Below are 12,382 nucleotides of genomic sequence, written 5' to 3' on the forward strand. Positions count from 1 at the left end.
TATTAATTTCTTTAATAAGATTTTAAAAAATCTTTTTAAAGATCTGTGACTTACTCCTGGTCCTGCACTAAAAAGGACTCCTTGTGTTATGAACAATGTGGCTTATGATGCTGAAGTTGGTGTCTGATTCACAGCTTATTATTCTGTACTAAATCAGCTTTTACTGCATCTTCTGAAGAAGTTTGGATTGTATTTGATCATCTCCAGTTTAACATCTGAAATATTAACCTGCTCAGAATCAGTGTTTAAAACTGACCAGAGAATCCTTAGAAAATGCAATTTGAGGTTTATGAAACCATTTTTCTATTTGTGAAAAACAAGGTGAATCATTAGAACTCTTTCCTTTAGGCCCTACTTAACTTGAGAATAACTTGAAATGGTCAGTATTTTTTACTTTTGCTGTAATTCCCCTTACTGTACTTTATTTATTTGTTTATTTGTTTGTTTAACCTTATGGACCTTTGTGTATATCTGCATGTTTCCGTTTGCCTTTCACTTTGTAGCTGGTTCACATGAATATCCCCTGGTGGGACAATAAAGAATATTTCTATTCTATTCTATTCTTTTCAGACAGATTTAGATCCTTTTTAACTTAAAGTTAATGAAACCTAAGCTTTATATGAGAGAAAATATTCTACATTTTTTGAATGTGTATACATCTATTTGTCTGTGTGAATTAATATCACATCGAAATGTCTATACCTCACTACTGGACTGAGTGGTTTTTTTGAGTGGCCCCAGTTCTAATTTTCCAATAATGTTGTATCTTAGAGGCCCCCATCTTCCAAAGCTATATGGAGGCGCCCGTGATGAAGAAGGAGAAAGGGAGAGGGAATGGAGAGCTGGGGAGAAAGGGATGGAAGAAAACAGACGATGAGCGAAAAGAGGAGGAGGAGGAGGAGGAGCAGCAGCGAGGAGGCAGGCAGTCACAGGAGGAATCGGCGACAGCGGCAGGACAATGGGCTGTCTCCGCTACAGATCATAACGGGCACCGGGTTTGCTTTAACTAACTGGATTACCAGGTAAGGCTTGCGGGGGAACGGGTCACCTCCGGGCTCGGTGTTGGTGGCTCAGTGTTCCGCTTTTTAAATGTGTTGTTTGTCAGCGGCAGAAGGGGGGAGGACGCAGGAAGGAAGCAGCGCTGCAGCTCAGCAGCAGACACCCAGCGGGGCCTGCTGACTGTCTGCCTCCGGCTCGCAAACCGGCCGGTGACACCGAACTATTCAGCCGCAGACCAGACTGGACCTCCACTGTTCATGTCCGAACCGAGTGGCCCGAAACGACTCGACAGATCATAGCGAGAAAACACACCCGGAACATCCCAGTTCGCTTGATTGAACATACGCGCCCTGCCATACTGCCTTATAAAAATCAGTAATTTAATATTTTAACATCCCCAGCAGAGATGATCATTACTGAGAATATAAACTTTGACTTGTGTTGATCCTACAGCCTCGCTTGATTAATTCGGCTGAAATGTTATGTATTAAAATTTTGAATCTAAATCTAAATTTAACTGTAAAGTAAAATTTTTGCAAATGCATGTATAGCGATATAGTAAACATGAATTAACGAGAGCAGGGTAGTGAGGATCAACTGTAAATTACAAATATATATGCACACTCGGAAAAGAAACGCCTCCAAACAAAAATCCTGTTTCCCAGCAGGAGTTTGGCCAACAAAGCCTTTCTCCCAGCCCAGAATGAATCTTCGCACCAGTCCAGGCCCGGTGTCTCCTGCACAGATGCGGGGATTGTCGTGGGAATAGACGGACTCATTGTGTTTACTATAATGCGCCTTCTGTTGGACGCTGCGTGTTTGTGACGCACGCAGACAGGCAGTGATGGGGAGATGCTGTGCAGGCATCACTCAGGCCGGTTCAGAAACATAACTGACCGCAGTGGTTTTAGAACCAGTGCCGATCTGATCCGAACAGACAGATGTGACTGGTCACACGCAGATGCCTGTGTGTATGTGTGGGATGTTGTCAGTGTTTGATGAGGAGGAAAGCAGGGATTGGGTGTGAAAAACCTGTCTGCATAAGATGAGGAGGATGATTTGTGCTGCTTTTATTTTAGAATGTGTTGAACTGACTTGCAGCGAGTGCGCATAGCATCTGCTGGGGGAGCCCAGGATCTCCTGATTTTAGATGCTATGAGAGAATATAATACACTGGAATCCAGGGATTTATATTACTGAAGTCACTAAAGCAGAAAGAACCAATTAAAGGGAAGGGAAGGGACAGAGGCTGATCTAAATCTTTTACCAGCTTTTATGACATGTAATAAACTGGGATTAGCACATTATCAGAATCAACCCAAAGCATAATGGAGCTAAGTAGCTGCTGAAGGCCTCCAAAACCAGTGTGGCAACTGCTCAGTAAGAAAAGACGCTATTAGCTGTTATAATAGTTGCTAAATGAGGCAATTGCCCAATTTGCATAATAGGCCATATGCATGTGTTTGTAGTTGTTGATGTAGAATAGAGGAATAACATCACAAGAAGGGAGTAAATAAAGCCCATTTCTTTGGCTTATTCAAAATATGTTTAGAGTAAGCATGGCTGGTTAATGGTATCAAAGTATACCAACTAAAACATGTCTAAACTGCTACAATATTTTGTCATGCATTTGGTTTTTTTTTAAACATTTTTGTTGGAGTAGTGGTCTTTAATCACATTTATTGGACATTAAACAGGAAGAGAAAGAAGGTGGGGGTGATAGGCAGCAAAGGTTGGATTCCGGACGGCTGCATTAAGGATTATGGCCTCTGGTGCGTGGGGCGCGCAATCTACCTCTACATCACACACCGCCCCCGTTTCTGCAGTCTTAACGTGAAGTCAGAGAAAGTCCTGGAGTGAACTGAAATTCCTGGCTGTAGAGAGCTTATGGTAACACAGGGCCTCCTCCACCAATTGCTGTGCACTGCTGTCAGCAGGCTAAAAGAAGGCTAATACACTTTTTTTGTGTACAAGAAAGACAAATTCTGCTCTCCTGAAATATTTTCTGTCATAAAAAGACAATCAAGATTTGGAAAAGAGTCTGTGTTTTTGCCCAAGTCTATCAAAATAACAGCATATAAATGTTATAGATAACTCAATTATATAATCAATATGGGAAATGATATGGCTTGAACACCCCCTGTTCTCAATTTGCTGCTGCACGAGGACTGGCCACCTCTGAGTGTTTTGGGACATGGCTGGGACACAAAAAACAATACTTGCTTTCAGGTTAGAGTCCACAAACGTCTTAGATAACACCAGGAAAAGTCATGAGATTTGTTGCTGGTAAATTAAAAAAAGTTACTAGAGGGTTCTGAAGGTTTGCTAAATATAGCAACAAAGTTGGCACACAATTCCAAACCAACAGGGGGATGACAACAAATGTCGATTTTTTTTTTTTTGTACTACTGATACATCAGTGGCATTGGGTCAATACGCGCCAGAGTTGCCATTTCGTCCCTTCCAAAAAAACCAGTCGTTCCTTTAAGAGTCTTTAGATAGAGTGTGTGATCGCTTTCGGGGTTCCAAGGACCGGAGGGGCTCCGAGGTGTCTGACCGCCAACAGGGTGCGGTAGCTCGGACAAATGTCAAAGCAGGAGCGTAACATCCCCAAGACCGGTGCAAACTGAGCCATGATTGGTCCAAAACACCCAAAATTACATAGGTCAAGATCAAGTCGCATTCTCTTAGATAATATCTACCCTCTACTGGCAGAGTTGACCTCTGAGCTCCAGAAGCCACAACAGAATGTATTTAAGAACAAATCAGAATCAGAATCAGAATCAGAAAAGCTTTATTGCCAAGTACGTTTTTGGACATACAAGGAATTTGTTTTGGCGTAGTCGGTGCAATACAGTACAAATTAAACAGTACAAACATATCTACAATATAATATAAATATAAGTGCACAGTTTTAAGTGAGTGAGAGTAAATATAGAGCAGTATAAGATGCAAGAGCAATACAACAGTGCAGGTGATCATTGTGCAAGTAAAGCAGTGCAAGTAAGCAGGAGTCCAAGCTGAGCGTTAATGTAACGCATAGAGTTACAGGTTACAGGTGTCCTGTCAGCAAAAAAAGGGGGGGTGTGGGGGAAAGGGAGAGTGTCAAGGTGGTTTCCGGGCTTTGTTAACCAGGCTGGTGGCAGATGGGAAAAAACTGTTCTTGTGGCGTGAGGTTTTGGTCCGGATGGACCGCAGCCTCCTGCCAGAGGGGAGAGTCTCAAAGAGTCTGTGACCGGGGTGGGAGGGATCAGCCAGAATCCTCCCTGCCCGCTTCAGGGTCCTGGAGGTGTACAGTTCCTGGAGCGACAGTAGACTGCAGCCAATCACCTTCTCAGCAGACCGAATGACACGCTGCAGCCTGCCCTTATCCTTGGCTGTAGCAGCGGCGTACCAGATGGTGATGGAGGAGGTGAGGATGGACTCAATGATGGCTGTGTAGAAGTGCACCATCATAGTCTTTGGCAGGTTGAATTTCTTCAGCTGCCGCAGGAAGAACATCCTCTGCTGGGCTTTCTTGATGAGGGAGCTGATGTTTGGCTCCCACTTGAGATCCTGGGAGATGATGGTTCCCAGGAAGCGGAAAGATTCCACAGTGTCAATTGAGGAGTCACAGAGGGTGATGGGGGCAGGTGGGGCTGGGTTCTGCCTGAAGTTCACAACCATCTCCACTGTCTTTAGAGCGTTGAGCTCAAGGTTGTTCTGGCTGCACCAGTCCAACAGATGGTCCACCTCCCATCTGTATGCGGACTCGTCACCATCAGAGATGAGTCCGATCAGGGTGGTGTCGTCCGCAAACTTCAGAAGCTTGACAGACTGGTGACTGGAGGTGCAGCTGTTGGTGTACAGGGAGAAGAGCAGAGGAGAGAGAACACAGCCTTGGGGGGAACCGGTGCTGATGGTCAGGGAGTCAGAGACGTGCATCCCCAGCCTCACGCGCTGCTTCCTGTCAGACAGGAAGTCAGTGATCCACCTGCAGGTGGAGTCGGGCACACTCAGCTGGGAGAGCTTCTCCTGTAGCAGAACTGGGACGATGGTGTTGAAGGCAGAGCTGAAATCCACAAACAGCATCCTGGCATAGGTTCCTGTGGAGTCCAGGTGCCGGAGGATGAAGTGAAGGGCTAGGTTGACTGCATCATCTACAGACCTGTTGGCTCTGTAGGCAAACTGCAGGGGGTCAAGGAGGGGGTCGGTGATGTCTTTTAGGTGTGAGAGCACAAGGCGCTCAAAGGACTTCATCACCACAGAGGTCAGGGCGACGGGTCTGAAGTCATTAAGCCCTGTGGTCCTTGGCTTCTTGGGAACAGGGACGATGGTGGAGGACTTGAAGCAGGCTGGCACATGACATGTCTCCAGTGAGGTGTTAAAAATGTCTGTGAAGACTGGAGACAGCTGATCAGCGCAGTGCTTCAGGCTGGCTGGTGAGACAGAATCCGGACCAGCAGCTTTCCGGGGGTTCTGTCTCCTGAAGAGTTTGTTGACGTCCCTCTCCTGGATGGAAAGAGCCGTCCTCGGCGTGGGTAGGGGGCTGGTGGGGGGGAACTTCAGGGTGGGGGTTGGAGGTGCCAAGGCCCCTCTTGAGGTTGGGGAGGTGGGGGTGGTGGATTGTGGCTGCAGCTGTTGGGGGGCGTCGTGGAAGATGGTTGCAGGACTGTCCCTTTGTCTTTCAAAGCGGCAGTAGAACTCGTTCAAGTCGTTGGCGAGGCGTCGGTCGTTGATGGAGTGGGGGGCTTTCGGCTTGTAGTTGGTGATTTGCTTGAGCCCTTTCCAGACAGACGCAGAGTCGTTGGCTGAGAACTGGTTTTGGAGCTTCTCAGAGTACAGTCGTTTGGCCTCTTTCACTGCCTTGCCAAACTTGTACTTTGCCTCTCTGTATATGTCTTTGTCCCCACTCCTGAAGGCCTCTTCCTTATCCAGTCTTAACCTTCTGAGTTTAGCTGTGAACCAGGGTTTGTCGTTGTTGTAACTCACCCTGGTGCATGATGGTACACAGCTGTCCTCACAGAAGCTGATGTAGGAAGTCACAGCCTCTGTGTACTCGTCCAGACTGTTGGTAGTAGTCCTGAACACATCCCAGTCTGTACAGCCTAAACACGCCTGGAGATTCTCCACAGCCTCACTGCTCCACTTCCTTGTCGTCCTCACAACAGGTTTGCAGAGCTTAAGTTTCTGCCTGTATGCAGGAATCAGGTGGACCATGATGTGGTCGGATTGGCCCAGTGCAGCACGTGGGACGGCGTGATAAGCGTCTCTGATGGTGGTGTAACAGTGATCCAGAATGTTGTCCTCTCTGGTCGGACATTTTATAAACTGTCTATATTTGGGGAGTTCGTGGGTCAGATTACCTTTGTTAAAGTCACCAGCGACGATTACTAAGGAGTCCGGGTTGGTCCGCTCCACACTCAGTATCTGGTCGGCGAGCATGCGCTGTGCGACCTGCACGTTAGCTTGCGGTGGGATGTAAACACTGACCAGGATGAACGAAGCGAACTCACATCTGAACAGTTTTAAACACGCACACGTTCCATAAATAGGTATATAAAGTTAGTATTAGTTAAGCTGTACTGCCGGGTGCATTGATGAAACCACGGTGAAACTGTGATTTTAACAAGTAGAATTGGTGCAGCACACTTTTTATTTGGTAGGATTTGAACTAATATATATGAGGAGAAATTATGTAAAGGAAAACAGCTTAAGAAAAGTAGTTGATCAGTTAGTTAGAGTCAAACCAGTTTTTGATGTACTCACTCAACTAATTTTAAAGGTAAATACTAACCAGATTATTTTGTTGATGTGGTTTGTTCCCATTTTAGAAGCTAAACAAAAACGAAGAACTGGTTTGTAAGAAGCTAAGTTTGGACATAACCAAGTGAGGCTTAGGTTTACATTTCTGTTAGCTGTCTCTCCTCTAACCAAACCATAAAAGTCTCCATCTTCAAATAGGGAAAAACAAAGACGCAATTAGGAGTTATCATAATGTCTGAAAAGCAGAAGCAGCTCCAAACCGCAGGGGATTAGAAACCCAGCAGGAGGCAGATGGAGTTGTTCTTGGGAGAGCACTGCGGCTGTAGTTTGTTGTTTCTTCCTCACCAATGAATAAAAGATGCACCAGGTCACACAGAGGTGGAGTTACTGGATTCAGCTTTTCTTCTTCCATGTTTTTTACTTAAAGCAGGAGCGACCAACTTCATGTTAACAATAACAGGAAAGAGGCGAGGAGCCGTGTAATAGCCACATGCTTTTCTTTGTGTTTTCATGTGTGTGTGTGTGTGTGTGTGTGTGTGTGTTGTTCAATAGGTCTCGGTAAAGATTGTTTGCCCTGCATCGTATTTGCTCCACATGATCGGTATGTGAGAATCTATTATTTGGCTAAAAAGTGTCACAAGACTGCGGTTGCAGTGTGAATGTGTGTCAGCAGTGCCATCCGGAGCTGCTGTGGGACCAGACAGTACTGTAAACACTCTTTCCTGTTCCCCAGGCTTCCTTTAAGCATTGTTTACAATGGGGTGGCGTACCAACGTGATTGACCTTATTTATTATTCTGCAACGTGTTTTCAGATACCCCTTTGGAAGTCTGATCACAGTCAATACAAGTAAAGATTGGTTCTGACTAAGCTTGGGTCAATGACAGATTCTCAGTATGATAACATGGTTAAAGTATGCCACACTTTTGCTTTCATTTAAAACAAAAACGTTTATTATTCACATTATTGTTAAAATAAAATTTCAGATAGATTTTTAAAGTAATAACATATCTATAAAATTATATTAATATTTTGATGCATAGATATAAGCAAAATTGCAGAATAATGCCTTCTTGGCATTTTTCTCTGTATAGAATGACACACATGTAACAAACAGGTTATTATACTAAGTTAAATTAGATTTGTCCTTGGCTGTGTAAAAGGGTAATGGTGTTCTGAGTCTCTTAGCCATTTATTTTTCTACAAGCAGATAGTAGTTGATGTATTAGTTGGGCTATCTGCTCAGGTAGTCGCTCTCCTTTGGTTTTCACGCTGTATTTTGTCATCGGAAAGTTTTCCAGACAGCCACATTGTATTTTTTAAAAGCAAAGGAAAAGCGTATGCTTTCTTTTTCAGCCAACCCATTAGCTGTGTGGAGCAACAGGTGGGGGAGGGGTTGCTCACTGCTCCTTGATGTTTCAAACAGGATTCCAACACAGTCTGGAAAAGCATGGAATTTTATTTAAGTGTTTTCTAGGGCTGGGTAGGAACAGCAAAAGAAACAAAAAAGTTTTCCTGCATCTCAATTTCTAAAGTATCTGTCCGTCCATCCATCCCATCTCTGGATTCATATTTAAAGTCTAACCACTATCTACTTGCTATACCTGGGCACCAGTAACGGCCCATGAGCATATACTGAGTTATGTTTGATGAAGAGATCAAAACGTCAAACAAGGGAAATTTGCTAGATTCAATGTTTAGTTCACACTAAGTGTTGCTTCTTCATGTAGCAGACTAAAGTTGTTTTTCCTAACCTTTTTCATTAGAGTCAAGAAGTTGTTATTGATGACATCCTGATTGTACATCATAAGTTACAGTCCTATAAATGTGAACCTGCAGAGATAATTAAATTTTGCTGAGTGACAGATCTCAGACAGTGTGTTTGGCAAAGAGTATGTTGAATTTAGAGTATGTTGAATTATAGCCGATGTAGACTCAGTGGTGGTATGAATCCTCACACCTCAGCTGTGAGTTTTCACACAAATCCCACAGACACTGCTGGAAAAAATAGGTTTGTCCATGGCTCTATCAAGAACGTCATCTGAACTTCCAAAATATTTATTTTTCAATTGGTTATCATAGTGACAAGCGGGCACATATTTGTCAAATGAATGACCTTTTGGATCATTTGCATGGGCCAGTATATGATTCTCACTGTATGATAACCTTCAGTAAAATATCACAGTTTCACAGTAGTTACGCAAACATGTTAAACAAAAATGTATACCATAATTTAATTGCTTTTCTCCAAAACAGGAATGCAACAATTATGCCTACTGCATCTAGAAGAAAAATACATTAAATATTACAGTCATAACAATCTCAAACATTTATTGTCAAAAAAAGATATTAGTTGGTTAATTAGTAGGACTATCTGCTCGGTCAGCTTGCAGGCAGCTGCGATGCTGGCCAGCTGTAATTTCCACATAGCAATAGCATTTAAAAAGTGGTGGTTGGTGCACTCTTAACCACACCGTAACTGTTAGGGTTTCTCGAGATTAGAAGTATTTCTGAACAGCCAACTTTGTCTTTCTTGTAATCTATAGAAAAGTTTTTGTAGCTTTTTTGACCAGCTGTGTACAGCAACAAGTGGGGGAGGGACAGCCCTGCATTACTTAATGCTTCAGAAAGGCGGAAAAACTGTGGTCCCTGGTGTTTTTTCTGGTTAAAAGAACATCTAATTGTGGAGACGATAGGATGTGAAAAGGGTGTTGAAACTGTAACTTTTACCTCAGTATACTTTGAAAACCAACTTAGGTCGCAGTGTTTTATTGTTTGAATTGATTATTTTCGTGGTTTAAAAATAATCAATGTTCAGATTTCTACTTAATATACGTATATAATTATTGTTTTATTTCCAAACTTCAGAAGCTGACATCAGTTTTTGCATAGTGTCTTAAGGCTGTTATTTGATTTGAATCAGGGCTTTGTTGTTAATCAGTCTTTTCTGTGTTTATTGTTTTCTAAATGTTACAACTTGAAGCTTTGTGTTTTGTTACTTGAAATATACAAACAAAAGGAATGTGTGCTCGTTTTTTTCCAGCTGTAGGTTGCCTTTTCTATAAGAGTTGACTCACCCAAACTGGGATCAGAACCAAAATAGATGGATATGGTGTAAGTCTTCAGATAATAGTAAATAAATGGAGTTATTTGTGAGATTTGAGCATTTCTAAAACGGTGGATTTTCATTCATTTCTGGCTACAAAGAAAAATAAACATATATGCCATGGTGTAACTTCATGGCTACAAAGGTGTTGGTTTATGAGTAGTAAATAAAATTAGGAAGGGACGACAAAGCGTAGAAAACAAATAACGAAGTGGCAAACTGACCAGCAGCCAAAAGAAAAACACATGAAACAATATGAACAACCAACATTCCTCTGTTTACAGGTGGGGAATGTAAAACAGCACCAGGATGTGGTCCCCTTTATCACTGTTAATCTGCTGTTCACCCGGGGGCTTGTGACTTACCAAAAATGATGAAGACTGAGCCCCCATCGGCCACAGTGGGGAATGGGACCTCAGGTGGAAACAACGGGGGTTCCAATCTGCGGAGTCCCTCGCCCCACCGCAATGCCTATGAGGCAGGGCTGGCAGTTCTGAAGAAGGCAACTGACCACCTCAACAATGCGGCCAATGGAGCCCCTAACTCTGGCTCCAAACCTCCCCTCCTGCCCCGTCCGACTGGAAGGGGCAAGCGGTATGGATCCAACGTCCACCGCATCAAGAACATGTTCATGCAAATGCAGTCACCAGGTGATGAAGAGGACGGTGCCAAAATGTTAGGTAAGGAACCTTCATGGGTACTTTTTGATGAACCCCTTTTAAATAAAGAATTGTTTGTTTAATAAATTTTTTTTATCATTTGCAGGTAAGGACGAGGCACTGAAACTATCTATTCCAAGGGCCTCTAGTCTCAATGAGAATGTCAACCACAGCGCCTTGCTGAAGCTTGGGGATACAGTCTCAGAGAGAGTCAACAGATTTGACTCTAAAACAGGTGCAGAGAGCGGAAGCTCATCTTTTGGTCTATCCAAGCTCCAGGAGACCAGGAGAATCTTTGAACAACGGACTCTACAGGTGAGCTCCTTAATGTGTAAATTTACTCTGATCCATTTGTCGTAAGGCTTGAGACTGACAGTTCTTCTTCGTCAGGAAAAGCAGGCCGCTACCAACCGCATCTTGCTGACAAAGGAGCGGGCATCTGGCTTTCAGGGCAGCCGTCTAGATGTCGTGGCCCGCTTTAACGGGTCCACTGAAGCCCCAGATCGACTGGATGATCCTCCTGCTCCCAGTCCTGCTACTGTTCCCTCTGCTGCGGCTTCCGTTGGCCCAAGTGAGGCGGTTAGCCCCACTGTGAGCCAGCTAAGCGCAGCGTTTGAAAAGGGTGACGTGCAAAGCAATCTCTACCTCCCCCAGCGTCGGTCAGCCCCTGCCTTAGGGCCAAAACCCAAACCTCCAGCCAGAGCAGATGCATCTGAACAAAAGGTAGGAATTGTTGAAATCGTATATAACAAAGCTTTTAAATTAATTGAATTAAAACAGAATCTTTTCATCTTTCCTGAAATAAAAGGCACATCCTGTTGGTAAGGAGGCCAAAAAGGAGATGACAGCAGAAGCTACAAGCACCATGGCACCTCAGCCACCGGAAGAAGTAGGTTCTGTACAAAGGAGCACTGCGGGACAGGCTATAAGTCAAGAGAAGGATGGGTTTGGACTGTCCGGAGACAGCTACTTAAATTCATCAGTGTCTTCAATTACCGTGACTGTAACATCTGCCTCATTCGAGGCTAAATCTGAGCCCGGTGCCCAGGAGGAAGAAACTGAACAAATGGGTACAACTATGGTGGAGTCCCAGGCCAAAGAAAAGGATTTCTCCACTGAGGCATCTGGAGGGACGTTGGGGCAGGCTGAGGTTCATGCTTGTCTGGAAAAGGGAGAGAAAGAACCTCCACCTTCCTCTCCCACCTCAGGCGAGAAAGGAGAAGACTCTGAATGGAGGGAAAAGGAGGAGTATGAGAATGACGAGGATGGCTCACGCAGGGAGGATTACTCTGAGGGAGATCTCGTAGATATCAGTGCATACAGCGGAATCGGTGAGGAGGATTCAGGTGGAAGCCAGCTGGACGATGAGGACGACGAAGAAGACGAGGAACCTTATCAGCCAGAGAGCAGTTGCTCTGAAATGCCCGGCCTCCCCGAGGAAGAGGAAGCTCCACCACCCAGCAGAAAGATTTGTTTCAGCACAGAACCAATTAAGGTCAGTAGCCTTTGTTTCTCATCCCTCTACATTCTACCCCACTAAGGCCTAAGACATACTTTTTTTAAATATGAAAAGATGGTAAAACATTCTTAGAGAGCATGAATGACTCCTGCCATGTAAAGTTTTAAAATAGAGTCCCTCTGAGTGTAACTTAATGTCAGTAAAAATCCAACCATCCTGAGAAGGCCTCAGAGTTTTGTTAGAAAACATTACAAACAAACAGCATCAGAGTATGGCACAACTTCAAACCTCCCAAAACGTCCCATTGAGCACACCATCCCAATGGGGAAAGGAGATGGTGGCAGCATCATGCTGTGGGAACGTGGACATGGAAGCTGATCAAAGTTGATGGAAAGATGGATGAAGCAAGAAAAAG

At 44.1% G+C, this 12,382-nt stretch overlaps 1 protein-coding gene across 2 annotated transcripts in view; it reads left to right on the forward strand.

Moving 5' to 3' along the window:
- The first annotated feature begins 872 nt into the window (after positions 1-872).
- The window catches only part of LOC124864475 (neurabin-2-like), a 48,802-nt gene continuing 37,292 nt past the window's right edge, over positions 873-12,382 (forward strand). Inside the window, exons 1-5 of one of the 2 annotated variants that reach the window (XM_047359265.1) lie at positions 873-1,022; positions 10,134-10,529; positions 10,615-10,823; positions 10,899-11,231; positions 11,317-12,003. In XM_047359265.1, coding sequence (XP_047215221.1) covers positions 10,220-10,529; positions 10,615-10,823; positions 10,899-11,231; positions 11,317-12,003 — 1,539 coding nt within the window. In that variant the 5' untranslated portion in view covers positions 873-1,022; positions 10,134-10,219. The remainder of the gene's footprint in view (positions 1,023-10,133; positions 10,530-10,614; positions 10,824-10,898; positions 11,232-11,316; positions 12,004-12,382) is intronic. The other variant, XM_047359267.1, reaches the window with a different exon arrangement.

Source organism: Girardinichthys multiradiatus, chromosome Y, assembly GCF_021462225.1.
Source record: "Girardinichthys multiradiatus isolate DD_20200921_A chromosome Y, DD_fGirMul_XY1, whole genome shotgun sequence".
NCBI lineage: Eukaryota > Metazoa > Chordata > Actinopteri > Cyprinodontiformes > Goodeidae > Girardinichthys > Girardinichthys multiradiatus.